This window comes from Prenolepis imparis, unplaced genomic scaffold (assembly GCF_030444845.1).
Source record: "Prenolepis imparis isolate NDT839.2.m4 unplaced genomic scaffold, iyPreImpa1.0 SCAF_11, whole genome shotgun sequence".
Taxonomy (NCBI): domain Eukaryota; kingdom Metazoa; phylum Arthropoda; class Insecta; order Hymenoptera; family Formicidae; genus Prenolepis; species Prenolepis imparis.
Genome location: NW_028141169.1, coordinates 2,131,504 through 2,155,824, shown reverse-complemented (window position 1 = coordinate 2,155,824; position 24,321 = coordinate 2,131,504). Strand labels below are relative to the sequence as shown.

Sequence of the window (24,321 nt, the reverse complement as noted above, 5' to 3'; positions counted from 1 at the left end):
GTGTATGTCTGCTCGATGCGAGACGCTACCGCGTCTCTTGATATTGTGTATTTATGTGTACGAATAAACTCGAGAATTGAGATACATATGCGACGAGTTTTTGTGGAAAAATACCCAGTACCTGGTGAAACGAATCCTCGCACAGGATGAACATCGTTCGAATCAATTCGAGGAATGTGATATTTCTCTTTATAGCGCTTCTGTCAACCTCCGCCGAGGAAGCGCACATAGGTCATGGTGAGTAAAACTTGTCAATCGTTTGCATCGAGCATTGGCATTGATACAAAATGACAATTCATGTGAATTTTAAAATTTAGTCGGTATAAATGCAAAAATTGTTATCAGAGATATATCGAATATATTAATATATTAGTACGCTAAAATATATATTTTTTCATACATGTATATTAATATTTTATATGCTAATTGTTGTAGAGACCCTGAGCACCTTTACTGTAAAAGAAGCTAATACAAATACTACACCAGCTTACAATAGTAAAAAGGTGAGATATTTTATATATAATTTCAACTGATAATTTTGTACAGCGACAAATATGAATCGAATTGTTAAATTACAGGAGGAAATTACTGGTCTGTGTGGTCCGAGTGGAATATCTTGTACTGAATTGAGCGGAGAATGTCTGAAGTGCAATTTAAGTTATAATTGTGTATATGGTGCTATTTATATTGCACACTGTTCTGTTATGGAACATGTTGATTGCATAGTATGTAAAATTTATTGTTAGAGAAGTTTAGAATTATGTAATATATTGAGATATAATTGGTATCTATTAAATTATAATTAAATCCTTAATTTTTTAATAGGGCAATAGGTCTTTTTCAAAGACATACATGTGTCGTTATTGTTATCAAACTGATCACTGGGAACATCAGTGCCATCAAAAAAATTCCTGCAGCTCAGTAGCATCTCCGCAGCAATATTATAGGTTTGTATTAATCAGTTTCATTATTCATATATTGATTACAATATTAACAATACTAACAGTTATATATTTTTGTTGTAGAACAAATTGTACAGTAAATAATGACATACTGTGTCTGGGCAGACGAAAGTTTATGAAAAACTTGCCTTGCAACTGGACAATTGGGTATCGATGGTCTACAGCTCTGATATTGAGCATTACTCTTGGAGGATTTGGTGCTGATAGGTACATTGATCTTGCAAAAAAGTATTATCTAAAATATAAATAATTGATTAAATATAATTTATTAACAAAATGTTTATTAAATGTTACAGATTTTATTTGGGACACTGGCAAGAAGGTATTGGCAAGCTTTTCAGTTTTGGTGGACTAGGTGTATGGACCTTGATCGATGTGATATTAATTTCTATGAGATATTTAGGTCCTGCTGATGGTTCTTTGTACATTTAAATTGTTTATGGATATTGTTAATTAGAAAAATTAAATTCTAATTTTATTATAATTTATTGCAATTCTTATGTAAAATAGTTTCTTATAAAGTACAGAAATATGTTATATCTATTGATTGTAAATTAATTAATTCTAAACGATAACAGTTAATGATATATGTGGTGTTTATAAACGCGATTTATTGTATTACTATATACATTCAAACAATTATGTAAAATGTAAAGAAAAGGAATAAGAGCAAAATATTTTTTTGAACAGATTCAATTTCTATAATTAAAATATATATATAATAAATAAATAATAAATAAATAAATCACATATGAAATGGGGTCTTCTTATATACTAACAATAAGTATTTATCAATAGAGAGAATTATAATTTATAAAATATTGTGTTATAGAGAGATCATACAAATATGCTGTCAGAGATTGTGGATTGTGTAATTCGTGTTGTAAAAAAATGTAAATATTCGATTAGTAACAATAGTTATGTATGTGTATGTATAGAGATGCACATTTCTTACATCATTGCGGTAGTACACACACTACATATATAGACAATACCGGTGAATGACAGTGTTAAGAAATATATTAACATTATGTAGAAGCGATACACAAAATCGCTAATTATTTAAAACGAAGCAAGTTTGCTCTTTACAGAGAGAACAAATTAATTAATTAATATACAGCAAACTTTAACACACATCGTGAATCTCTACATAACCTATGCTCTTTGTGAAATATATCGAAGAGCTTACAGAAGAGTTATGAGAATATAGATTTAAAAGCTATATATATTTGGGCCAATAAATATATTATACAATATAATGTGATTTTTCACAAGTGTATTTGGTATTTAATCGATCTTATTGAAGCTTTGGTGTTTGGGTCAAGATGCCTACAGTTATAGCATTAGACGTCTCCTTGTCGATGAGGAGACCTGTATTAACAAATGGGACGAATGATAATTTGCAAAATGAACCATTGACGCGACACCATTTAGCGGTGCATGGTATAAATGCTTTGTTACATTACTTACAAGTTAATTCGAAGCTGGAATTTGTATCACTGGTAAGAACAGATTAATGCGATATTGAGATAACATTTTTTCAGGAGCAAGTAGATGTATCAATATATCTGTAAATACATTACAACTTTCAGGTTGTATTTTCATCATTGTACGAAATGGTTTGTCCTTTCACACGTGACTATGACAGTATACGTGCAAAGCTACAAACTATCGAGGAATGGGACAAGACATGTATCGAAGGAGCACTGCACGGTGTCAACAATGTAATTATGGCAGAATGGGGCAATGCTACTGCTTGCCAAGTGATTCTAATTACAGACGGCAATCCTGGCATAGGACTGATGTCCTTGGGCGATTCTTTAAATTCTTTAAATGTCACGCGAGATATAAATCCCTTTCCATTACCTTTCCCATATCCAGGAAAATTAAGTATAGTGTGCATTGGATCACAACAGGGTAGGTTAAAAGTTTACATACTTTTTGTATATGTTTTTTATATTTGAATATATTTATATACTCAGTTATATCTTATAATTTACTTATTCTATATTTTCAGATCCTAGTTTACAGGCTGGTTTACCTCTCTATCAACGTTTAGTTGATTTAGCTGGTAATGACAGCATTGTTCTAGTTCCAGAATCACCACTTGGTAAATATTCTGTCGCAGCTTGTTTTCAAAAACTGGCTGAAACAAATTATGTTTCTTTTCAAGGATATTTAAAGTGTGGCCATTTAGGCTCTCGTATTTTATTATCACCAGCTCCTATGGTAATAACAAGTATTATATAAGAGAGTATATAAATTATCACACTATAAATTATCATGAACAATTATATAAACATTATTTCTTATACATGTTTTAGCCTTATACGAAGAAGACAGATTTTGAATTAGTCCCTGGTCTGGTAATATCGAAAACTATAGAAATATGTGGATTTATATCTGTTGGAGATGTTGGTAGTCCAAGTTCCATTTCTAGACATTTGGTATTACCACTGGCAACAGAAAAAACTTCAAATATGCAAGGTATATCGTTAGAAGAGGATTCAGATACCGATGAAAATGGAGACGAGGGAAAAATGCCATCTTTTTGTGTATTGCTTCATGGAGCATTAAAGGTAATAAATCTTTAAAAGTCTAACAATTGTTTTTTTTATTGCAGTTGTGAACTAATAGAATTAATATATTTTGCAGGTAGAAAATATGGCCGCCCTTTGTTTATTGAACAACGAATGGTATGGATTTATATATTCTTGGGCAGACACTAAGAAGAAGTCTAACTTAATGTTAACAGTATTAGAACCAGGATCCGATATTGTACCATGGTTAGGTAATTTCAACAATTTAGGCCCATTAGATGCGGCTAAAAGTTCTCCAGTCAGTTTTCCAGTGAGACCAGCTGAAAAAAGAAGTTATACACAAAATGCTCCTTCGTGGATTCGCCAGGTCGGCTTACAATCGGATATTCAGAAAATATTAAGACACGCGAGAAAATTACCGGAGAAGACACAAAACTTTTATAAGGTAAATACTAAATTATAAATACACACTAAAAGAAAGAAGATATTTTGTAATGATAATTTGAATGATAATGATTTTGAAATAATTATCTTATATGATCACACAGGAGGTAAACAGATTACGGCGTGCAGCAGCATCAATAGGCTTTATCGAATTATTAGAAGGCTTAGCCTGCATCTTAGAGCGAGAATGCACATTGTTACCACCGAATCTGAATCCAGACTGTACAATTCAAATGGGGCACGTTGCATCAATGATCAGAAAACCAGAATTCCTTGAACTCAGATATAATATTCCACCTGCACGGACAAAATTTCAACCTGGATCATAAGTTGTAATATACAGTAACTGGTGTGTTATTATATTTGCTTCAAACATATTAGACACATTTATTTACAACAAAATAAAATTTTTATTTATTTTAATTTTAAATCATCCTATATAATATATAACATATATCACATTTTTATTTTATATTTTTCTTGTGTTAATTTTCTTCATTTTTAAGCATGTATCAACTATATCACGCATATATAAGAAAACATAAATCATAGGTTATAGGTTTTCATAAAATTTTAGTTTTGTTACACATAATAATTATTGACAAAGAGGATACTTATAGATTAGAAATAAGATTATAGCTATTCTTTAAATTTCTTATTAAATAACATAAAATATCATATAAGCCTTTAGCAGTTTGTATACTGGAATACTTGTCAAAATCTGGAACGTGTACAAATAGTGTTTTTGACGATTCAATAGCAAGAGATTGATAAAATATATATTCACATAGATATCTGCCAGCATCCTCCGAGAGGCAAGCTTTACATTTATGTTCCTCATAATTTTTATTCACATGATCGCAAAGTTCTTTGACATCTATGCCAGTTTCCAAGATGTTACACTCGATATTTGTTTCATCAGGACATATTTTGTTTATGTCAAATCTATTATAGCCATTGCTGCAAGCCTGATACTCTATCGTCAAAGATTCAGCTTTGTGCGATACACCTACATGTAGGATAATCTGAAACAATGAAATTTGACAGAAATGTACTGGAAAATTGGATAATTCATAAATATCAGAAGAATCATATATAAAATACGCTGCTTACTGTAGGATTGCATTTCTTCCAAAGTTGAGGAATTTGAGTGGATACGTCACTGTACGATACTGGAATTTTTTTGGTAATTAATTTAATGTGAGAAAACTCTTTAGAATCTATCCACAATTTTTGCAATTCCTTCACCGCTTCCCAACTAGCATTTATCACATGGTTATTAAATGGACCAAAACCGGTAACTAAAATTGTGCACCCAGAATCGACACTCATTTTGCGAATAAATTCGAATCCCGTGAGTGCTATTAATTAACTCGACGAGATTGCACATATAATTGAGATATATATACAATGTATGTATATAATGCTTAGAAATTTTTTTATCAGTTTATCAGTCTTGTTATCACAAGACTGATATATGATGGCAAATACGAATGATTTATTAATTTAAGAAAGTTCAGAACGAGGATAGTTTCAACTGAAGAATAACTGATGAAACTTTGCTTGATAATAATGAGGCAAATTTTAGAAAAATATAAAAGAATCACGCATAGGATACGCGATAAACGGTATCAAATTTATTCACATCATAACCTATAATGAAATGTAAATAATCTCTTCACTTTTTCATATACCAGGTGTCCCAGTGTTTCTGAGATATTTGAGTAGGTCCTTTAAAATGGGACACCCAGTATATTTGTCATAGCGATGAAAATTCGAAAATGATCGGGGGAAAAGAAAAAATCTTATTGTTTTATATGTGACTGAGAGTATATTTTATTAATTGTGACAAAGATGTCAAAACGAATATACTAAATTATTGCAATTATATTTCGATATTTCGAAATTGCCGCCATTGCGATACTTCGATACTTCGAGAATCGCAATATTGAATCGCGGTCGATCGCGATTAAACGCATCGCAAATCGCAACGGAGATTCGCAGACTCAAGTTGTGCTCCACACAGTTCTCACAATTATTGTGTTAAAATTCATTTCCTCGTTTGAAAAAAGTTATCGAGAATGTCTTATAAAGTGTTTAAACAATGTGAGTATTGTGTACATTTATTATTACATGCCAACATTGCCCTTTATAATGTCGGTGATTTGCTTCTCTGTTTCAGGAATGAATCGTACAATCGTCTCCGCACATTTCGAATTATTCTCTTTCGAAAGAAAGTCCAATGAGAAATAAAACTTCAATAAGTATTGCCAAGTATGTATTTGTTATCAATTTAATTGTTTTTTTTTAATATAAAATTTACTATAAATATATATATATATTACACACCAATATACACATATGATGCGACACGAATATACTTACACATATGTACGTACGCACACCTATTCTGCTAGGATTGTGGATTTTTGATGGTATTTCATTGATAGTTTGAGATCTTATTTTGCTTATACACCGGTTAAGATTTTTATTTATATAGATAGAGTAAATACAATAATCGAAAAATGGACAATATATGTATATATAACAATTTGAATAAACATTTTTTTTATATATAATTTTTTATAATATAGAATATATAAAATAGAGCTATATTTTTCTCTTTTGACAGAATAACTTTAAAATAAAATATATTTTATATGTTAATTATATATATCATATATGTTAGAAAAAATATTCATATATTCTTTCTTTATTTATAACTTTCGCGCATTATAGGCTATTTTCAGATCTGTAAAATACATATTTTGGTTATAATGCCACATAATGACAAAGGATGTATTAATTCTTATGAGAAATATTCTCAATATACATATATTGAGAGTCATCGTCAAACACATATGCATTGGCACGATTTTGTTAAGCACTTTGTCATGTTGCTTTGTTGCTATTCCATATAAGACATTTATAATACTTAGGAACGTTCATAATGTAAATTATTTTATAGAAGATTATCAAACTAAATGCCTATACCATGTGACATATATAATGCAAAATTTCTTCATAATCTAATCTCTGTATAAAAATGAAAGTTAATACTTTCCTTAAAATACATATAAACTATATTATTGTTAGATTTAATTAAAATTGAAAAAAAAGATAAAAGAAGAGATAATATATTGTATGTAATTGCAAAACGATGGACGACAAATGCAATGAACCAAGTTTCATTTATGAAACTTGTTCGATGGAAAATATTTTATGATATTAGTGCCAATAAGCATTTTTTGTAATGTCCCGAACAGTCACCCTGAAAGAACATAAAAAGAAAGCAAAATTAGATCTCAAATATAAATGTATTTATATATTAATATATAATATTGCATATTTTAACGTAACTCACAGATATAAAATCTTCCAATGATTCCCCATACTCTTGGAGAAACACATTTTTTATTTCACCCATATCCAATTCACAGCGTGTCACAACCAGACGGATAAGACGGTTATCGTCCGTACCAAGGCCTTTCATGCTTTTGTATAATTGTTCAGCGAAGAAACTAGCTCTATTTTTGACGCATTTCACTGTTCAAATAATATTTATTTTAATTAGTCCAGGGAATATTATTCTCTTATATATATATATTCATAATTTATAATATACACTAACCAATTGCAAGAAGACCCTTCTTAATATCGCCAGAAAATTCATTTTCAATCGCAGTCTCGATATCATGGCCTGTTACGTTATGATATTCTATGAATATCTGTCGCAATTGTGGCATGCTTCTTTGGACGAGAATCGCATTAAAAGTAGACTCATCCGTACCAAAACGCAACTCCCCTGTAACATTAATGATATATTATTTACACGATATTAAAATAAAAAAATGGAATATCAGCGGATATACTTAAATATCCTGCATAATTACCAGCTTGTAAAAGTTGTCTAGCATCTTCCATTGCAGCAGCCTGATCTACGTTAAATGATTCATCTCTATTGGCACAACACAATGATACCATCAAGCGTTTGAAATTTCCAGATGTATCAGAAATCAAATCATCTTCCAATGTTCTTCCATACACTATAATTATTAAATAATGCAATAAATAAACACAAAATATTAATATTATTTTATAATTTTCATATTTTTCAATTAACTTACTTGCTTTGTACGCTTGTTTAATGATGGAAATTTCATGATTAGACATAGTACACAATACTTCAATGAGTACTGCCTCATCAGTACCAAGACCAGACATCGCATCACAGAGTTCTTTCGCATAATATTGAGGTAGTGCCGTCATTAGAGCAAGAACAAGTTTCTCAAAGTTTCCTGATAGCTCAGATTTTAAATCCTTTATTAGATCCTATTAATAAAAATATAATAATAGTATTAAGTAGTTTTACACTCCAATTTTGCAGAACAATTTTTCTAATTCTCAAATTTCTTACCTTCCCATAAAGAGTTTTAAATTGAGATGCAATTTCTTGGCGTTGCAAGTTATTACGATTGGCAAGAACTTGAATAATAGCTTTCTCATCTGTTCCAAATCCCTTCATAGCTTTTCTTAAAGTTTCTCCATCGGCTCTAGCATCGAAGCTAGCGTAAGGTGTAACAGTGGGAGATGACTGTAACAAAAATCATGAAAAAAATTTAACAAATTTCGAATAATTTACAAAATTTAAGCACTTTTTTGGCCACATTGATAACATTTGGACAAAAAAAAATGTTTAATATCACACTTGTAACTTTCTCAAAAGTCTTAAGCTATTGTTAAAATCACCTTAGGCGTAAATCGCTCTATCCGGGGGGCTGGGGTAGCACCATGTGCAGCAGTAGGTGGATTAGCAGCATAAGGATATATTGAGCCTACCCCCTGCCCCCTGGGATAGCTTCCGCCTTGGTATGGGATCGAATTAGTTGCATGTGCATTAGGTCCAGAATAAGAGGAAGGAGCCATATTGCTAAAATATTCTCTAGCATTTGGTGCTTTTTGAAGATTAGGATACATATTGTAATTTTGCTGCTGTAGATAAGGATTAGGCTGCTGTGGATGAGGATTAGATTGCTGTGGATAAGGCTTAGGCTGCTGTGGATGAGGATTAGATTGCTGTGGATAAGGCTTAGGCTGCTGTGGATAAGGATTAGGCTGCTGTGAATAAGGATTAGGCTGCTGTGAATAAGGATTAGGCTGCTGTGGATAAGGATTAGGCTGCTGTGAATAAGGATTAGGCTGCTGTGAATAAGGATTAGGCTGTTGTGGATAAGGATTAGGCTGCTGTGGCATAGGGTGGCTAGAATTTGCATTAGATGAATAACATGGTGTGGGCATAGATTGAGGAGGATATGGCATTTGCTGTGCAGGATAAGGAGCTATCCCGGTGCTACCAGGAGCTGTCTGAGAATATGGTTGAGGCATGCCAAAAGATGTCGGTGGTGCATTTGAGAAGTCCACACTTGGAGGATAAGACGGAGCATCAGGGGCAGAAGGTGCACCAGACAGAGTCCCAAATGATGTTGGTGGATGGGTTTGTCCCGGTAACTGAACAGGTGGTCCCTTCGATATATTAAGGTATAGATAAAGAAACAAATTTATCACTTTCATATACAAGCTTTTTATATTTATCTGCTTTCTTTAATTAAAACGTTTATTTCTTTTCATGTTATATTCATATTTTTAAACAATAGTAGAAAATTGGTTATAATTGTGTATAATGCATAGTATTTATTTATTTATTTATTTTTTTTTAAGATAGAATTAATACAATTTAGAAATAAACTTTTTAATTTTAGTAATAAGTTAAATATACTCACTTGGTAACCGTAACTCATTTTGTCTGTTTAAGAATTAAACTGCTGTGATGGAAGAACCTGCGCATAAAAGAACACAAAATTACAAACTTTCTCCAGCTACGTTGCATCACAAAACCTGTTGTCCAGCATTTTGTTAACACCATTAATAACAGCATGACATATGCAATTTAGCAACAAATCGACGCATATTCTAAAATATATGTATGCAAAAAGCATACTATAAGAATGGAATGAACAATGAAATTATCGCGAATAAAATATATCGCAATTATTATTTATTCATGAGTTGCCACGTATCTGTCGCATATGTCACGAGTTGACCTCAAGGAAAAAATTGAAATGGATGATCGGTTACGCCCTATATACAGAAAATATCGTACTCTCGCTACGAAAGACACCAATAAACTGAGAATAAATGATATGTCACGTGAGTCTTATAATTTATCAGCACTTCTGCTTACCTAAAGCTTTCCACTGAATTTCGTATTACTGATTATAAATTTCTATTTGTATGATGTAGGATATCGAAAAAACGCCGAAACTGAGACGTACCGCAATAATACGAGGAGACTGGTGCCGACTGCCGATTCGTAGTAAAGATAAACTAGTAGTAGTGGCAAGGACAAGGACGACTGCGCAATAGTGGGAAGGAGATAGATATAACTTCTAACTTCTCTCTCAGCCTCCGCGCCGACTCTCACGACGTCACTAAAAATTCCGGGAAACCCGTATACTACGCCATTGCAGAGATGAATGGAGGGAGATCAATGCCGGACTACAATGTGGCGATTTAAAAGGTAAGTGAACTGTAATTATATGTTATATATGATGAAAAATCATAATGTATGTACGCAGAGAATTTTCCTCCGATGACGGAGGCTCTTAATACAATACTCGTGATGCCAAATATTTTTGGCACCTCATCCACGCAAATATATATATAATCGTTAGAAATAACAATTGCTAAAAGATAACATGCCCGCGTAAACAGAATTCGCGTAATGAATTGATAATGTTATCTGTTTTCCGAAAATTATTAGCGCATGTGTCGAGACACATTGCAGCTTTATCTTTTAAAGTCAATATCTTTATTAATGACATCTATATATGCTTTTTTAATTAAAAACGTTTTTCCACAAGTCATGTTTGACATGATATATATTTAATAACGACTCAACAAACTCAATTATATCAATTATTATATTAATTATATTAATAGCAAGAAAAATAAGTAGACACATGAAGAGTTTTCGCAACATATATGAATATGTTGCTAAATACATATATACATATGATAATCATCGAAAGCATTTCTTCGTCATCAAATTTTAAAAATAAAAAATTTCTACAATATATATTTTTGAGAGATTTAAAAAACAAGTTATCTGCAATTATACAATATATATTTTTAATTATAAAAATATATATTGTATAATTCTGAGTCACATATTATATTTCCCAATATTTTAACTCAAAAAAAGTTAAGATATATATATTTTAATAACATATTGAGAAATTATAATATCGGAAAATTAATGGAAATAGATATATTTCGCGGCATATCGATTTATACAAAGGAAAGTTAATGAATTATAAGGAAATAAGTGGATTTTTATAGGATTTTATAGATTTTTCGAGAAAAAATTGAGAGGCGTGAGCAATCTTCAAAATAATTTATTAAAAATGTCGCATATTCGATATACCTCGAGTAGGTAATCGGTAATGGTACAATTAGTAACTATATGCATGTCGCGTGAGCATGTTTTCGGGAGGGTCAATTAAGGTTTACGTCTGGCAGATGATTGATCGTTATTGTTCTTATTTTAGTGGAATAATTAACGGTGTATATAATGATATCGCCAGTCATTGAAGCACGTGACACGAAATCGCGCGACGACCGACACAAATACACGTCATCTGTTGTGAAATGCAAATGCATTTTCGTCAGCAAATCGTCTAATGCAAGAGTCAGATTCTAATGACGTCATATGACGCATTCATTTCCGAGAGATACGGCTGTAATTCGTCCGTGAATAAATCATGACACGTCCATGATTCATGCGCGGATCATTGCCTTGTCTGTCGATTAATTGCGCAATGAACTTGATACTTGCGTTTCGACACAAATAAATTACTCATTTACAAAGAACGGAAGAAAAAATTTCAGAAAACGAATGGAAAATTCTATGAAATTATATCTCGAAAATTTGAAATTTTAATCCACTCATTTTTTATATATTGCTTTGATCCAATCTTTGAAAGAGAGAGTTCTCTCTTTTTATTAGTTCTGGAATTAAAAATATAAAATTATTATAATTATTAAAAAATATCTATTTTTTTAATCTTATAAATTAACACTACAGTTGATATTGTATTTTAATTAACAAATTTATATATGTATAGTAGTCAATCTTAACATCAACTTCTTGATATTTTAATTCACGTTTAAAGTCACATTATATTTAAAGCATTGACATTTGTAGTTGTACACTGCGATTCGTGTCACTGTCTTCAAAAGCGGTTACGAATAAATATATGACATGTGCGTTTATGCATCTCGTGGTAAAATCGCGTGCATGCGTGCGTGCGTACGTGTATCTTTATGTTATTGTCAGATTTCTTGCTGACTTTGCGCTCATCATTCATAATCTAATGACGACCGAAAATAGTGACAATATATGCAATCGTTTTCACGAAGCGGGGCTAATCACATAAAAATTTTTTTTATAGTTAGCTTAAAAATTAGTCTTATTTTTCGCAGAAAATTTTTATTTGAACGCATTCGAAGAAGGCGAGTAAAAAAGCTCGAAAGATATGTGCGCGCGTGCACGATTTGAATTTATAAGATATATCAACATATTTATAACATATACAATATTATTAACATATACAATATATACCAAAACACGCATGATTTTTTTTTAAGCATTATCGTTTAATCGGTCGTGCATATCGTGAGAAAGCTTCGCCTGAAAAACAAGGATTGTATCGAAATCCGAATCGATGCACACGATTCGAGTGCCGATTAAAATTCCGCGTTTGATTACAGTTTACGTTATTTTCTCGGTTCGGATGTGTAAAGAGGCGAATTTCGAGATACGATTATCGGATTTACGATCAATCGAATGCGATGCAATCGATGGCGAACGCAGGACAGATTTGATCTCTCGCGAGCAATCTCGCTTGGAGCACGATCGAATCGCATTTTTTTTTAAAGAACTTTGAAATGCTTTCGCTCGGATAAGCGGTGACCATGTCGCTGCAAAATACGAAGACAGATCGTCGCTTTTTGATGGAATGATGATACGAAAATATAAAATAGATGATATATGAAAATTGAATTCGTAAAAATAGTGACTCATAATTTATGTCGTTCGTGTTTGTAGTACATGAAGATATATCTTCGAGAATACACGCGATATTATTTAAAAACATCCATCAATTCTTCGCGATCTTTCCAATTGCATCTGAGAGAATTTTCTTCTGTCTCTGCTTTTTCATTATATCTTTATAAATTAATGGAGACTCTTAATAAACTGTTTCGCTATTAATCGCGTGTTAATGAAGCACATCTTCATAAAGAATTGTGATTGACAGAAACGCTTATCTCGATACGCAAAAACGGTTCTGATATCGTCCTGTTAATAACAGTAATTAAAACGCAAACTTATATTTTTCATGCAAGAGTAATGGTAAAACGAGACGATTGTTTAACATTTATTACACGAATTATATCGCGAAGTACCAAGACGCCCGAAACGATAAGCGTTGTATCTTCGGCAGCGTAGAATTCTATGTAGTACATGCAATCACGCGAGTTCTTCGTCTCGTTGCAACCTTCATTTGCATAATAATCGCGTAGGTAATGCGCAAGACAATGCACCTCGTAACAAATACGCGACTATCACGATTGTATGCTTATTGCATAACAAAGCGCTCCAGCTCTCTTTTCGGTTGATATCGGTTTATTCTTATCTCATGCTGATAGTAAACTTCTCTTTCGCCTATGTATCTGGCTTGAAACTGGCTGTTTCTTTCAGAACTTTACCGATCAAAAAGAGATATAAACGATTTTTCTATTGGCCGCAGCTGTGACGAGAAAGAAAGAAAGAGTTTGTCTCCTTATTTCGTTATAATAGTGAATGAAAAATCAATCAAGTCTCTCTGAAAAAATGTTAGACAAATGATGATGACTATATAATGGGAATCAAAAAAAATTTACAATATTTTTCACATACGAATGTTTTACCAAAATCTTTTTTTTTTAATTGTACGCAAATTGTATTCATTCTGGTAGACGAAATAACATATTATGTCTCTATCTCTTTCTCTCTGTAAATTTCGTCGTATATTCTGTATGTGTGGCTCTATAACATCGCTAAAAAATATCATAAAATCTTGATGGCTACAGGTGAATGAAAATTGAGCGTGAAAATCTTGACAATCGAGCGAGTTTAGTCGCTATTAATCGTGTGGTAAATTTAATTTGACAGTTGATAGTTTGATCAATAGTTTGATCGTTTGTATCTCTTGTAATTGTAGTCGCGGATATGATTTTACATTTTTAATAGTAACGCCTAAAAATCGTCTCTAATTAATTACTTTATTGGCTTACATCGTGATCTATAATCGTACGATTATGCTTATTTACAATCGAAACACGAGCCGAGAGAATTGGCCAGACGAAAATTCGTTTTTCATACATTGACCACACCGATCATTTATATAACGATCGATATTTATGCAAGCGACATGGTGATATCTCTCTTTCTCTCTCTAAACTGATGGCGATTAGTTAGAACTGTATTTTGAGGGTCCTATTCACATGATCATTCTTGAAAATAACGTGAAAGTGTGTGCGTGGCAGTATATTTGCGACTCGTGTACATTTACGTTTCAAACGTGACACATAAAAACGTGGATCAGCTGTTCATGGAGATTAATTTTAGATCAAAGATCTAATTTTGAATAAATATTACTAGATCATTGCGCATGAATTAAAATTTTAATTTTGCATCAGTAAGTTTCAAATATAATTTCCGATAAAATAAAAAAAAAAGTACATAATGTATAGTTGATTTGAAGAAACGTGAGAAGCAATTTTTTTTTAAATCAAAGAGAATATAATATAAACTTTTTAATTTTTTTTCTATATTTCTATACATTTATTAATATTTATTTTGCAAAAATTAAAACATACTTTTGTAAAAGAATCATATTATTTTATGTGATACGTAATATTTGATTATCAAAAGATTCACATTTTAAGAACTTTTCATAAAACTGATATGAAACTTTCGGAATCCGACAGTTTTCATATACAATAACTTAATATGACTGATTCGTTTATTTTATATTAAGTTAAGTGATATAAGTCCAGATTATAAAATATATTGAGACATTGTAGTGAATTATATCTACATCATGTTGAAAATCGTGATGCTTCAAAACTAGACTTATACATCGTTTTTAAAATAAACGGCTTAATTTTCATTTTACAACGAGACATTGATTAAAAAGTTTCGTAATATTTTTCATTTCGGCGTGGCTGAATTAGTAAAATGTCACGTTCTTCAGATTTCGCATCTCATAAGAGAAGCGTAACTTTGTCCTACATTATTTAATTTTTAGAATTAGACCGAAGTTTCATCCTGTCTTAAATGGTGAAGATTAAACGTCGACTCTCTCCTGCAAAGTTTCGATAAGCAATTACGCATCCTCCGATCGGCTTTTAAATTTTAAACGATCTCTTAAACACATACACACTTTTATCTCTCTATATTTGTCGTTAATAAGGTCTAGTATAGGTAATTTGCGAAGCTGTCTACTCGAGAGAGTTCAGTAGCAGTTTCATATATGAATTTACATCGAGTTATTCGGCAGCTTATTAACAACTTCCGACGAGACATTGCTTTAGCAACAAATTGTGTAGCAAACCGATCAATAAAGCGTTGTGTTTTCGGTGACAGATTGGGAGCGCCTTGGTTCGCTGAATTTTGTGTCGTTATAATCATGCACCCTTCAATTCTCAAATGCGAGGTATTCATAGACGCGAATAGAAGAACGATGTATTGCGATAATAAAATTTCATCGCTGTGCCGGGGGATGAATGAGAGAGAGGGGGGAATAATAAATGACAATGCGGACGTCGAAATCGCGATTCATCCCCAACGGCGACGAAATACAATGCACTAGGATGCAGATCAGGCGTCCCGTGGCCAGTAAATTTTTAATTATTTCGTCGGATATGCGAACACGGTGGCTTTCAAAGGCAGTACTATATTCACGTGATGACATATTTCTCGTAAACGTTTCTCGCAGCCTTCCGGACGTGTGCGGTTACGCATGATAATTAATTGGGCGTGATGGAAATTTCACGTCCTTTGTGATGCATAGACGATTATGAGATGTATCGTGCAACGCCTCTTATTAATATCGAAAAGACGATATGATCGGAATAAATTTTTAAATATGCCATCGTTTTAAAATACAACGATCAAAAGGAGGTCACCGCTCGCGTTTTATGGAACAATTAATTTTTTCATTACTTATATCTCTCTCTCGGGGAATTAAAAATGTTTCCGTTGTGAATGGAGAATGACAAATTGTGCTTGTGCGTGCAATTATTCAGGTTGCAGTTAATTATGCGCTATTTCGTAAATTAATTCGCTCGTGTCAGGAACAATTAACATAATTAGAAGAAGACCTTCGACGACCTATTTTTGGAAAGATTTCTCTCTGGTAGGCGTTGTAACACACTAGCGAATAATGGCTTCGTATCTGGGTCATGGTTTTAAAGCTGATATCGTTACGTTCGGGTTAACTGCAACTTTAAATTATGGAAGTTATTATTACAGAGATTGTATATAAAATAGATTGAAAAATTTATTCTTCCAGTCCACTAGTGATTATGGTCACTTAAATCATGCAATTCTCGTAACTTTCAACACACGAGTGCAACATTTTATTTTTTATTATATTTAAATCCATCAACAGTTACAAATAATTGATTTATAAATAATAGAGTGACAAAGTTGTCATCCCTCGTAAAAAAAATACACGTGGCAGTGCAAATTGTTTTGAAAGCAAACTATATCAATATTGTAAATAATCAGTCTTTAATTCTCCGTCTTCACGAATCAGCCAATATAAACTTTGATATTCTTGTTTAAAACGCATTATATTACGTAAAACGATTACGTCATTGGCAGGTATTAAATGAAACTATATCTTTGGTCCCAGATAAAAACAAAAACCTTTAAAAATAATTAGCACAATTTATCTTGATATCCATTATGACACGAGCAAAAATCTCTTAATCGTTAAAAAATTCATTTTATATAATATCATTTGTTTTACTTGTTTTAAAAAAAGACTTTTTTTGCAACAATGTGATATCATTTTATATAATATCATTTTTTTTTGCTTGCTTTAAACTTTTTGTAACAATATGATATCTGCTTTAATAGATAGCATTTTGGAATACTTTGTCAGAGTCACTCTATAATATTGTACAAAAGGGAAAAAAGGGATTAGGGTATAAAAAATTTACGGGTATATAGAAATAAGAGAAATCGTAAAATCGTGACCTCCTTTTCGTTAGAAAACTTGTATTGCTTCTTCCTGATTGAACACAAGATCATAGTTAAACCAAATGTATATTTGCGTGACATGCGTTGCATGCGTTGCTTCCCATCGTCTGACTAATTCGCAACGCTATCACTTACAACGTAGCACGATAAATCTTATCTTCCCGCAGAGTGTCCGATCAGTACGAAACTCGTATAATACCATACGTGTTTTCGAAGATAGTAGAATAAGAATAAAATTGAAATTTGTTCCATAGATACAACTATAATGTGGGATAATTTTTTCCATCCAATGTTTTTTTTTTTTGTAAAGAACTTGACAATATTATACATCGCGCTTAAAAATTTTCCTGCGTCTCGCATCCTTCGGTTATATACGCGTTAATTATTGTTCGTATACGCATCATAAATAACGAGAGAGTATTTGGCGGTATTTCCGGTTAGCTGATATCAGCACGCTACGTTTCTTTTTTCGTTGATTCTTCTCAAATTTCCGTCTTTTTTTTATTCCGTTCTGAATGAATCTTTTTTTTTCGAGAGAATATACGCGATTCTATCGTGATTTTTCTGAAGATCTACACTTATGGAGTAGTAAAACGATCAGATGCGAACTTCCACTCGCAGTAATCGATATACACTGTATAAAAAAAAAAAAATAATCGTAATATTATATGCAACAACGTAAAAGCTATATAAGGTAATTCTTGCCTTGTATTATTTATTGTATTATTTAAAGATTTCTTTTCGATCAAAATTTTTTTTCGAGGGAACTTCTCACGTTTTTTTTGAAAATTTATTTCTGTCAATGAAAAGCGACTTTCGTGTCAACTGTGTCTCATATTTTAGTTAGAAGTAGCGATCTTTTCGGAGTTTGTGCGACACTTGTGCATTTTTTATCGATACAGGATACAGGTGACATACAGGTCATGTGTTGTACTAAAAGTCCTACGAGTCGAAGTTGTAAATGTCAAAATTTTATCGCTTGTGACATAACGGATTAGTTATAAAATACAACTGATAGATTCGATAACGCTGCGACCTCGCTATCGATCGCACTTTGGAACTCTCTTTAAACGGCTGTTTTTTTTACCGGTGACTGCTATATTTACGATCGACAACAATCGTTATCATATTACTGGGAATCGTCATTTTATCTTCAGTAATTAATTAATGCTAAAGCGAAAAAATATATACGGATAAAGCTCGCTCATCGCGTCGCCTCTGAATTGACTGATTAAAATTGAACGCTCGGATGATAATGGAGAGTCGTAGAAGGAAAACTGTGGAAATATGTGCGAGTTAAAAATGATTAAAACGAGAAAATATACGTGCTCGATGAACATGCGAGCGGAAGTACACATGCAACATCGTTATTCGATACAAATAGATAAATAATAATCGATTATGTACAAGTATGAACAAGCCGCAGCGATGATGTCGGTGTGCTTTCGTATATGCGTGTATTCAAGATGAACCGTCACATTCGGTCGCTCCATTTTATTCCGTCTCGCTAAACTTTCCCCCGGGTCGCAATTTTCGCGTAACACGTTGTCACGTTACGTTGAAAATATAGCGGGAGGAAGGAAATGGTGGCTCCTCTCGAATATTGATCCGCTAGAGAATGTTTCTCTCGCGCTCGCCCGGCGTTAACAATAATGTCGGAGCACAGCTCCGAGGAAAACAGCATTTATATATTATCACATAATTTCAGGCTACTGATTAATCTACATATTATTCGCTCCCTCAGCAGCGAGATCGCTAAAGTGAATAATTAAGTCGCCTAAAAGTCGGCTATCGCTTTAAACTTGGTCAGTATCTCTAGCTGAAATTTTTTCTTCCCGGCTGAGGCTACACCTCGATGTGCTAAGCTCGCCGTGCAACTACGTTTCCCGTTTATTTCTCTATATACTTCTCGATCCGAATCAGTGAAATTTTCCGCCTTGTAATGGGCAAAATAATTCTCGACTGTCTACATCTCAGATTGAAATTGCGTTTTTGCTGGACATCGAGGCGCGGCTTAAGCGCAAATGCAGACGTCCGAAAGAGGTCTGCGGCCATGATACGTAGAGGAGATCTTCGCAATTTTACCTTGTGATAAAACTCTCTATGAACGCGTGTAACCGTAATATTCTTACTTCGACTGCAGGTGTAATCGACTATTTTTCTTTTGGCAGTAAACAATAGGTGGTAGTAACGAGACTTCGAAGTTTTTTTCTTTCTCGCGTCACCACGGCCGCAATATAATAGTGCGTCACGTTTGCATTAAGTATCTAGTATCTTCCCTCGATCGACGTCCTAATTTATCTAGTAACGATAACGATGCGACATTGCGAGCGCGTCGACCATTTCCGGAATTATCTATTATTTTTTTACAGACACACAATCTCGTGTGAGTCATGTCACGCGCGTTTAAAAAGAAAAAAAAAAAGAAACACGAGAGACGAGACGGAAGGCTCTCGCTCGGCTTTTGTAGGATCACCTTGTGTCTACTCTATTATCAAGAAGAACTAACGTAGTTAGTGCTAGCACGTTTGCGCGCGACGCTCGATGCTTCGGATTTCTGTGAACGAGGTGTTTCTTAATCAAGATGTGGATCAATCGGATCGACGTGGCGCCTTGATGAATTGATCGATAGCTATGAAAATTCACTCTGTCCTATACGATCCTTCGAACATTATTTCACGCAATAACGCTCGATATCGTGTGTGAAATATCAAATATATATTGTATATATATATTTATACATGAAGACTTTGTATATCTGTTAATTGGATAAAATATGGCTTTGACAGTTTTTCGCCGGTTAATACTAATGAAATGAAATGATATAGAGACCGGTTTTATTAATGTCCGTTTAAAATTAATTCTGTTTAATTTAATTACGTCGCTACATTGAACTTTGCGGTGATCGAACCGTTAAGATGCGCGGTTAAGGTCAACCGATATTGATGAAACTGGCTCATAATAACTTACTAATCCGCTAACAACGCATTATAGTAGATACTAAGCCCCGTTATTTACTTATTACAGCATTAATTCTCGGGCATTACGCCAAAATATATATAATCCTCTACTATATGTTTACTCTCTTACTGCGCTAACCGTCCAAGTTCTTGATCAAGGCGCAGCGTCGTTCGATCGTCACTAAAAGCCATTCTACCATAATAGCGACATACTACTAGGATTTTTATTATTTATTGTCCTCGTTGAAGTAGTTCGCACTTTAATTCTGCGACTTATACTGTTCACTCTCTTTTTTTTTTATCTCCTCCATTTCGAGACGACTTTCGGGCAGTTTGATAGGGAATCGTGAAAACTTTCGCGTGTGGTTGGGACGTGTAACGGTTCTACGAAAAGTAATAAGGCTTCGAACGCGCGAAGGTAACGAAAGGTATCAAAAATTCGACAACTTCCGGAATCCGCCGGCTATCGCGGCAGTGATTGTTTCGATGTCCGCTGTAGTTTCCGGCCGAGAATTTGATCTGCTGCGTCGCGTATTTATAGATTATACGCGTTCGCCACAAATTGGCCATCAGACAAATATATTTCAGATACATATATTTAAATCTTTATTAAAAAATTTATGTATATAAATATGTATACATATATAAAATGATTCAGTCTTTTAAAATGAGAAAATTGATGAATTGGCAGTATATATTGTTAGAAATTATTAAATAGAGCCAGACGGTTGCTGCTGCAACGTTGTTGATCAATGAAAAGTTACAGCAAACACGCTGGATTAATCCGCCGTTACACGTTTTCTTTCGATCACTTCTAGTTCCGACATAGACATCATTGGATTTATAATCCTATAAGAACATTTCATTCACTCTGCTCTACACTATATATTCTCAACACTCTATTAATCAGATCATCCGACTCTCTGAACCCTCTATCTCTCTCTCGGCCGTCGTTATTTCCCGAATCTGAAACGAGACCCACCTCTTTCGACCAGAACATCCGATCGGGAACAAAAGCCGTTTGTTTGATAAAAAAAAAAAAAAAAAAGAAAAGAAAAAGAAAAAGAAGAAGAAGGCGCTCTCCCATTCGCCCGAGTCATCGAGCATCGAACGCGTTTTCCGATCATAAGTGCGACTCTTCCATCTAACGTGCAATATCTCTTGCACGCGACAGTTCTGCGCGTTACGTGGAGGTAGTTCCGCGAATCCTCCGACAGCGACGACGACGACGACGATGACAGCTGGCTCGTCTTCTTCAGGAGAATAGGACCGAGCAGAGTCTGGCCGCTGGTCTGTGGAGGACCGCCGGAATCCGGATCGACGACGACGTGGACCACGGCGATCGTCACACGGTGGTGACCCGATCGACCTCGACGTAACGCACAGAACTGTCGCTGTGTCAGCATATCACTTCTTTGCCGTCGATTATCGCCGTCTCGGACGAGATGCTCTTCAGACGGTGCTGGGATATCGAGCGGCGGCCGCGCCGCCGACAGATCCGCCAGATGATGAAGAAAGCGACCCCGAGGACGGTGATCAGGACGAGAGCGCCCAGAGCAAGCTGCAGGGGTGGCAGTCGCAGCAGCACGGAACAGTGCGTCAGGGCCTCGTCGTAACCGGAGGGACAGTGGGACACGCCGTCGCACCAAAGCGAGGCGTTTATGCAGGCGTCCAGCTCCGGACAACGCTGCTCGCAATCCCGCGACATTTGCAGTCCCGCCGTTGACGTCACTGACGGTCTGCGGGTCAGAGAGGATCGATAGAGTTATATTGTTCCGCTGCGTGACGACGCAGCTCTCTCTCTCTCGACTTCCACCCGCTCAATCGAGGGCAGGTGACGTCGAGCGGATATTAATTAAGGTGTTTTCTAAAGAGAGAGAAAGAGAGAGAAAGAAGGGAGAGAGGGAGAGAGAGACATTCTTGAGTAGCTGCTACTTCCGTGCAAACTTTAATATTATGTTTGAGGTAGATCAGAAAGCCATTATTTGATTTAATGTAATTTTTATAAAAGCAGAGATTTTCTCCTATAATATTATTATTGAAATATTAATATTATTATATTATTAAACATTTTAAAACGTTTATACAATATTTTTTAAATATTGTAAACGTTTATATAAAATTCTATAGAGTTTTTACATTTACACATTGATATTTTTGCTCCAGAAAAATTGGATTATCAATTATTAAGATTGTCATTTCGCGTAACATATAAAACATAAATAAAACATTGCGAGAGATATACACTTTGAACTCTACATTTTATGTAGATTTCCGCAAGAGATTTTTATACAATTTCCAAGTGCAAATATACACATCGTGTGTATTTATTAAAGCAATTTTCATTTCTGCGAGATGAATTATTCTTCGCGAAACAGAGATTGCGGAAGTTATAGATAAGTTACGGCGAAGTTTAATGAAGGGATCTTAAGAAGGAGATTGCGTTCGTAAAGACTCTGGACAAGTTACGAGGTCTCTGTTTTGTGCTCGCTTTGTCGGGAATACTTTTAATTCACATTCCTTCTTTTACTGAAAATATTGTTCTTACCTTCTGGTGAGCTCGAGCCACGTGACCGTGTAGGAAGCTGGCTCCTCCACGATAAACTCTACGGCGATGGTCCTGATCGGCTCCTGTCCCGGTGCGAGGATCATCGCGTTGCTGCTGACGGCCCAACCGTCGCTGAAAACTTCCACCACGTGGTGCCTCGAGTCGGCAGATGGTTTCGGACAGATCGATACGTGAATCGCGCCGCCCGTGTGTACGATGATGCGATTTTTCGTCGCGCACTTTGTGTTGTTCGACATAATTATGCCGTGCATTTTCACGTACAAATATTGACTCGGACCGGGATCGATCAGCCACGGCTGGTTCTCGCAATTTTTCTAAAAATCACAGAGGAAAAAAAAACATTGAAGTAAACGAATAACTATGTAGATGCAGAGAATGATTCACTAGAAATTGCGATTTAAAATATCTTATTCTCGTTATTTTTTATTTCAATTCTTTTTAATCAAAAAAACAAATCGAGATTCTCGATATTTATATCTTTTCTCGCAAGCATCAGAAATCAAATAATGTTATTCTTAAACTTTTTTCATCACTGAGAGAATTTTCTCTTAGAATTTACTCTGAAAATCATGGTAATCGTGGGACAATATGATATGGAAAGATTTTTATGAGAATTTTTCTGATTAATATTTATCACAATAAAAATAATAATATCTATCACAATAAAATATAAAACATGTTTGATTAATTTTACTAAACTGCATAGTAAATCAAACATATTTTATATTTTATTGTGATAGATATTATTATTTTTATTGTGATAAATATTAATAAAAAAAAATCTCATAAAATTCTTTCCATATCATATTGTCCCACGATTACCATGATTTTCAGGGTAAATTTTAAGAGAAAATTCTCTCTGTGCATATATGTATGTATATTGAGAGATGTGAAAGTCTATTCGCAAACATAATTTATCTCTTCTCGAACTTTTTTCTTCGGAATAAGAATTAATCTTAGATGTCAGTTCTAGCGAGCCTGTATATAAAGGCCCCCTAGATATTTACCTCATCCTCTTCGGTTGGTGATGTGTATTTAATTTCGCCAGATGGTCCCCTGACCTTGTGTTTCGGCATGCATTCTGCGTGTACCGTCTTGACAAACTCCCAGACGCCTTCGAAGAAGAGATTATTGTAATCATCCAAAGCGTCCATAGATTGAACGGTGAAATGCACCTCGGCGATATTAGAAGTAGATTTGATATTGATGGGTAGCGATCGATTCGAACAAAGACAATCGCGTTGAATGGGCGGTGCGTTTGGCCAAGGTAAATCGAGCACCTGTAAATAAGCAGCAAAAGAGAGATGCTTCCGTATTTATCCTTAGAATCCTACTTTCGATTTACTTTCCAATTAATGTGTCACATGACTAAAGAAATAAATTTTTTCGTTATCATCAACGTTTCGCAAACACCAAAACAAAAATTCTGTTTTGAATGCGAAATGAATCTCGATAAATTGTCATTGAGTCGCAA

At 34.0% G+C, this 24,321-nt stretch overlaps 5 protein-coding genes and 1 long non-coding RNA gene across 20 annotated transcripts in view; 3 read left to right on the top strand and 3 right to left on the bottom strand.

The window, feature by feature from the left end:
• Nucleotides 1-95: 95 nt before the first annotated feature.
• Amx (TM2 domain-containing protein 3 almondex) lies at nt 96-1,653 on the top strand. The gene is made up of 6 exons (XM_083049450.1): nt 96-237; nt 436-503; nt 579-725; nt 826-947; nt 1,026-1,169; nt 1,259-1,653. The coding sequence occupies exons 1-6, from the start codon at nt 147-149 to the stop codon at nt 1,392-1,394; spliced, it is 708 nt and encodes a 235-aa protein (XP_082905576.1). The 5' UTR covers nt 96-146; the 3' UTR covers nt 1,395-1,653.
• A 154-nt stretch (nt 1,654-1,807) lies between these two features.
• Ints14 (integrator complex subunit 14) lies at nt 1,808-4,415 on the top strand. 2 transcript variants are annotated; one of them, XM_083049716.1, is made up of 7 exons: nt 1,808-2,464; nt 2,555-2,879; nt 2,980-3,072; nt 3,136-3,191; nt 3,287-3,541; nt 3,618-3,947; nt 4,051-4,415. In XM_083049716.1, exons 1-7 carry the CDS (start codon nt 2,288-2,290, stop codon nt 4,273-4,275), a joined length of 1,461 nt encoding a protein of 486 aa, XP_082905842.1. In that variant the 5' UTR covers nt 1,808-2,287; the 3' UTR covers nt 4,276-4,415. The 2 variants fall into 2 exon arrangements, with proteins under 2 accessions (XP_082905842.1, XP_082905843.1); XM_083049717.1 differs by having other exon boundaries at nt 2,270-2,464; nt 2,980-3,191.
• An 84-nt stretch (nt 4,416-4,499) lies between these two features.
• On the bottom strand, nt 4,500-5,749 carry LOC145942737 (pyroglutamyl-peptidase 1). 2 transcript variants are annotated; one of them, XM_083049719.1, is made up of 3 exons: nt 5,060-5,749; nt 4,734-4,971; nt 4,500-4,667 (listed from the first exon to the last, which is right to left on the bottom strand). In XM_083049719.1, the coding sequence occupies exons 1-3, from the start codon at nt 5,276-5,278 to the stop codon at nt 4,561-4,563; spliced, it is 564 nt and encodes a 187-aa protein (XP_082905845.1). In that variant the 5' UTR covers nt 5,279-5,749; the 3' UTR covers nt 4,500-4,560. The 2 variants fall into 2 exon arrangements, with proteins under 2 accessions (XP_082905845.1, XP_082905844.1); XM_083049718.1 differs by having other exon boundaries at nt 4,500-4,971.
• An 878-nt stretch (nt 5,750-6,627) lies between these two features.
• LOC145943109 (annexin B11) lies at nt 6,628-10,421 on the bottom strand. Of its 5 annotated transcripts, none has more exons than XM_083050490.1 (9): nt 10,279-10,421; nt 9,727-9,783; nt 8,696-9,469; nt 8,364-8,540; nt 8,074-8,278; nt 7,840-7,992; nt 7,578-7,751; nt 7,311-7,492; nt 6,628-7,217 (listed from the first exon to the last, which is right to left on the bottom strand). In XM_083050490.1, exons 2-9 carry the CDS (start codon nt 9,742-9,744, stop codon nt 7,167-7,169), a joined length of 1,734 nt encoding a protein of 577 aa, XP_082906616.1. In that variant the 5' UTR covers nt 9,745-9,783; nt 10,279-10,421; the 3' UTR covers nt 6,628-7,166. The 5 variants fall into 5 exon arrangements, with proteins under 5 accessions (XP_082906616.1, XP_082906615.1, XP_082906618.1 ...); XM_083050489.1 differs by having other exon boundaries at nt 10,188-10,331; XM_083050492.1 differs by lacking the exon at nt 10,279-10,421 and adding an exon at nt 10,107-10,136.
• The window catches only part of LOC145943116 (uncharacterized), a 240,043-nt gene continuing 226,133 nt past the window's right edge, over nt 10,412-24,321 (top strand). The window contains exon 1 of one of the 2 annotated variants that reach the window (XR_014426481.1): nt 10,412-10,523. This is a non-coding gene — a long non-coding RNA (uncharacterized LOC145943116). The remainder of the gene's footprint in view (nt 10,524-24,321) is intronic. The other variant, XR_014426482.1, reaches the window with a different exon arrangement.
• Nucleotides 11,385-24,321, bottom strand: part of LOC145943103 (uncharacterized) — a 155,245-nt gene continuing 142,308 nt past the window's right edge. For all 8 annotated transcript variants that reach the window (XM_083050474.1, XM_083050473.1, XM_083050475.1 and 5 more), the window contains 3 exons: nt 23,855-24,127; nt 22,827-23,161; nt 11,385-22,017 (listed from right to left, as the gene is read on the bottom strand). In XM_083050474.1, coding sequence (XP_082906600.1) covers nt 21,678-22,017; nt 22,827-23,161; nt 23,855-24,127 — 948 coding nt within the window. In that variant the 3' untranslated portion in view covers nt 11,385-21,677. The remainder of the gene's footprint in view (nt 22,018-22,826; nt 23,162-23,854; nt 24,128-24,321) is intronic.

Coding starts and splice junctions, on each gene's coding strand:
- Amx (XM_083049450.1), top strand. CDS start 147: ATGAACATCGTTCGAATCAATTCGAGGAATGTGATATTTCTCTTTATA. Junction 726..825: donor TGGAACATGTTGATTGCATA/GTATGTAAAATT, acceptor ATTTTTTAATAG/GGCAATAGGTCTTTTTCAAA. Junction 1,170..1,258: donor GGAGGATTTGGTGCTGATAG/GTACATTGATCT, acceptor TAAATGTTACAG/ATTTTATTTGGGACACTGGC.
- Ints14 (XM_083049717.1), top strand. CDS start 2,288: ATGCCTACAGTTATAGCATTAGACGTCTCCTTGTCGATGAGGAGACCT. Junction 2,465..2,554: donor AGCTGGAATTTGTATCACTG/GTAAGAACAGAT, acceptor TACAACTTTCAG/GTTGTATTTTCATCATTGTA. Junction 2,880..2,979: donor GTGCATTGGATCACAACAGG/GTAGGTTAAAAG, acceptor CTATATTTTCAG/ATCCTAGTTTACAGGCTGGT.
- LOC145942737 (XM_083049718.1), bottom strand. CDS start 5,278: ATGAGTGTCGATTCTGGGTGCACAATTTTAGTTACCGGTTTTGGTCCA. Junction 4,972..5,059: donor GGAAGAAATGCAATCCTACA/GTAAGCAGCGTA, acceptor TCATTGTTTCAG/ATTATCCTACATGTAGGTGT.
- LOC145943109 (XM_083050490.1), bottom strand. Junction 8,541..8,695: donor TAGAGCGATTTACGCCTAAG/GTGATTTTAACA, acceptor TTTTTGTTACAG/TCATCTCCCACTGTTACACC. Junction 7,218..7,310: donor CATTGGAAGATTTTATATCT/GTGAGTTACGTT, acceptor ATGTTCTTTCAG/GGTGACTGTTCGGGACATTA.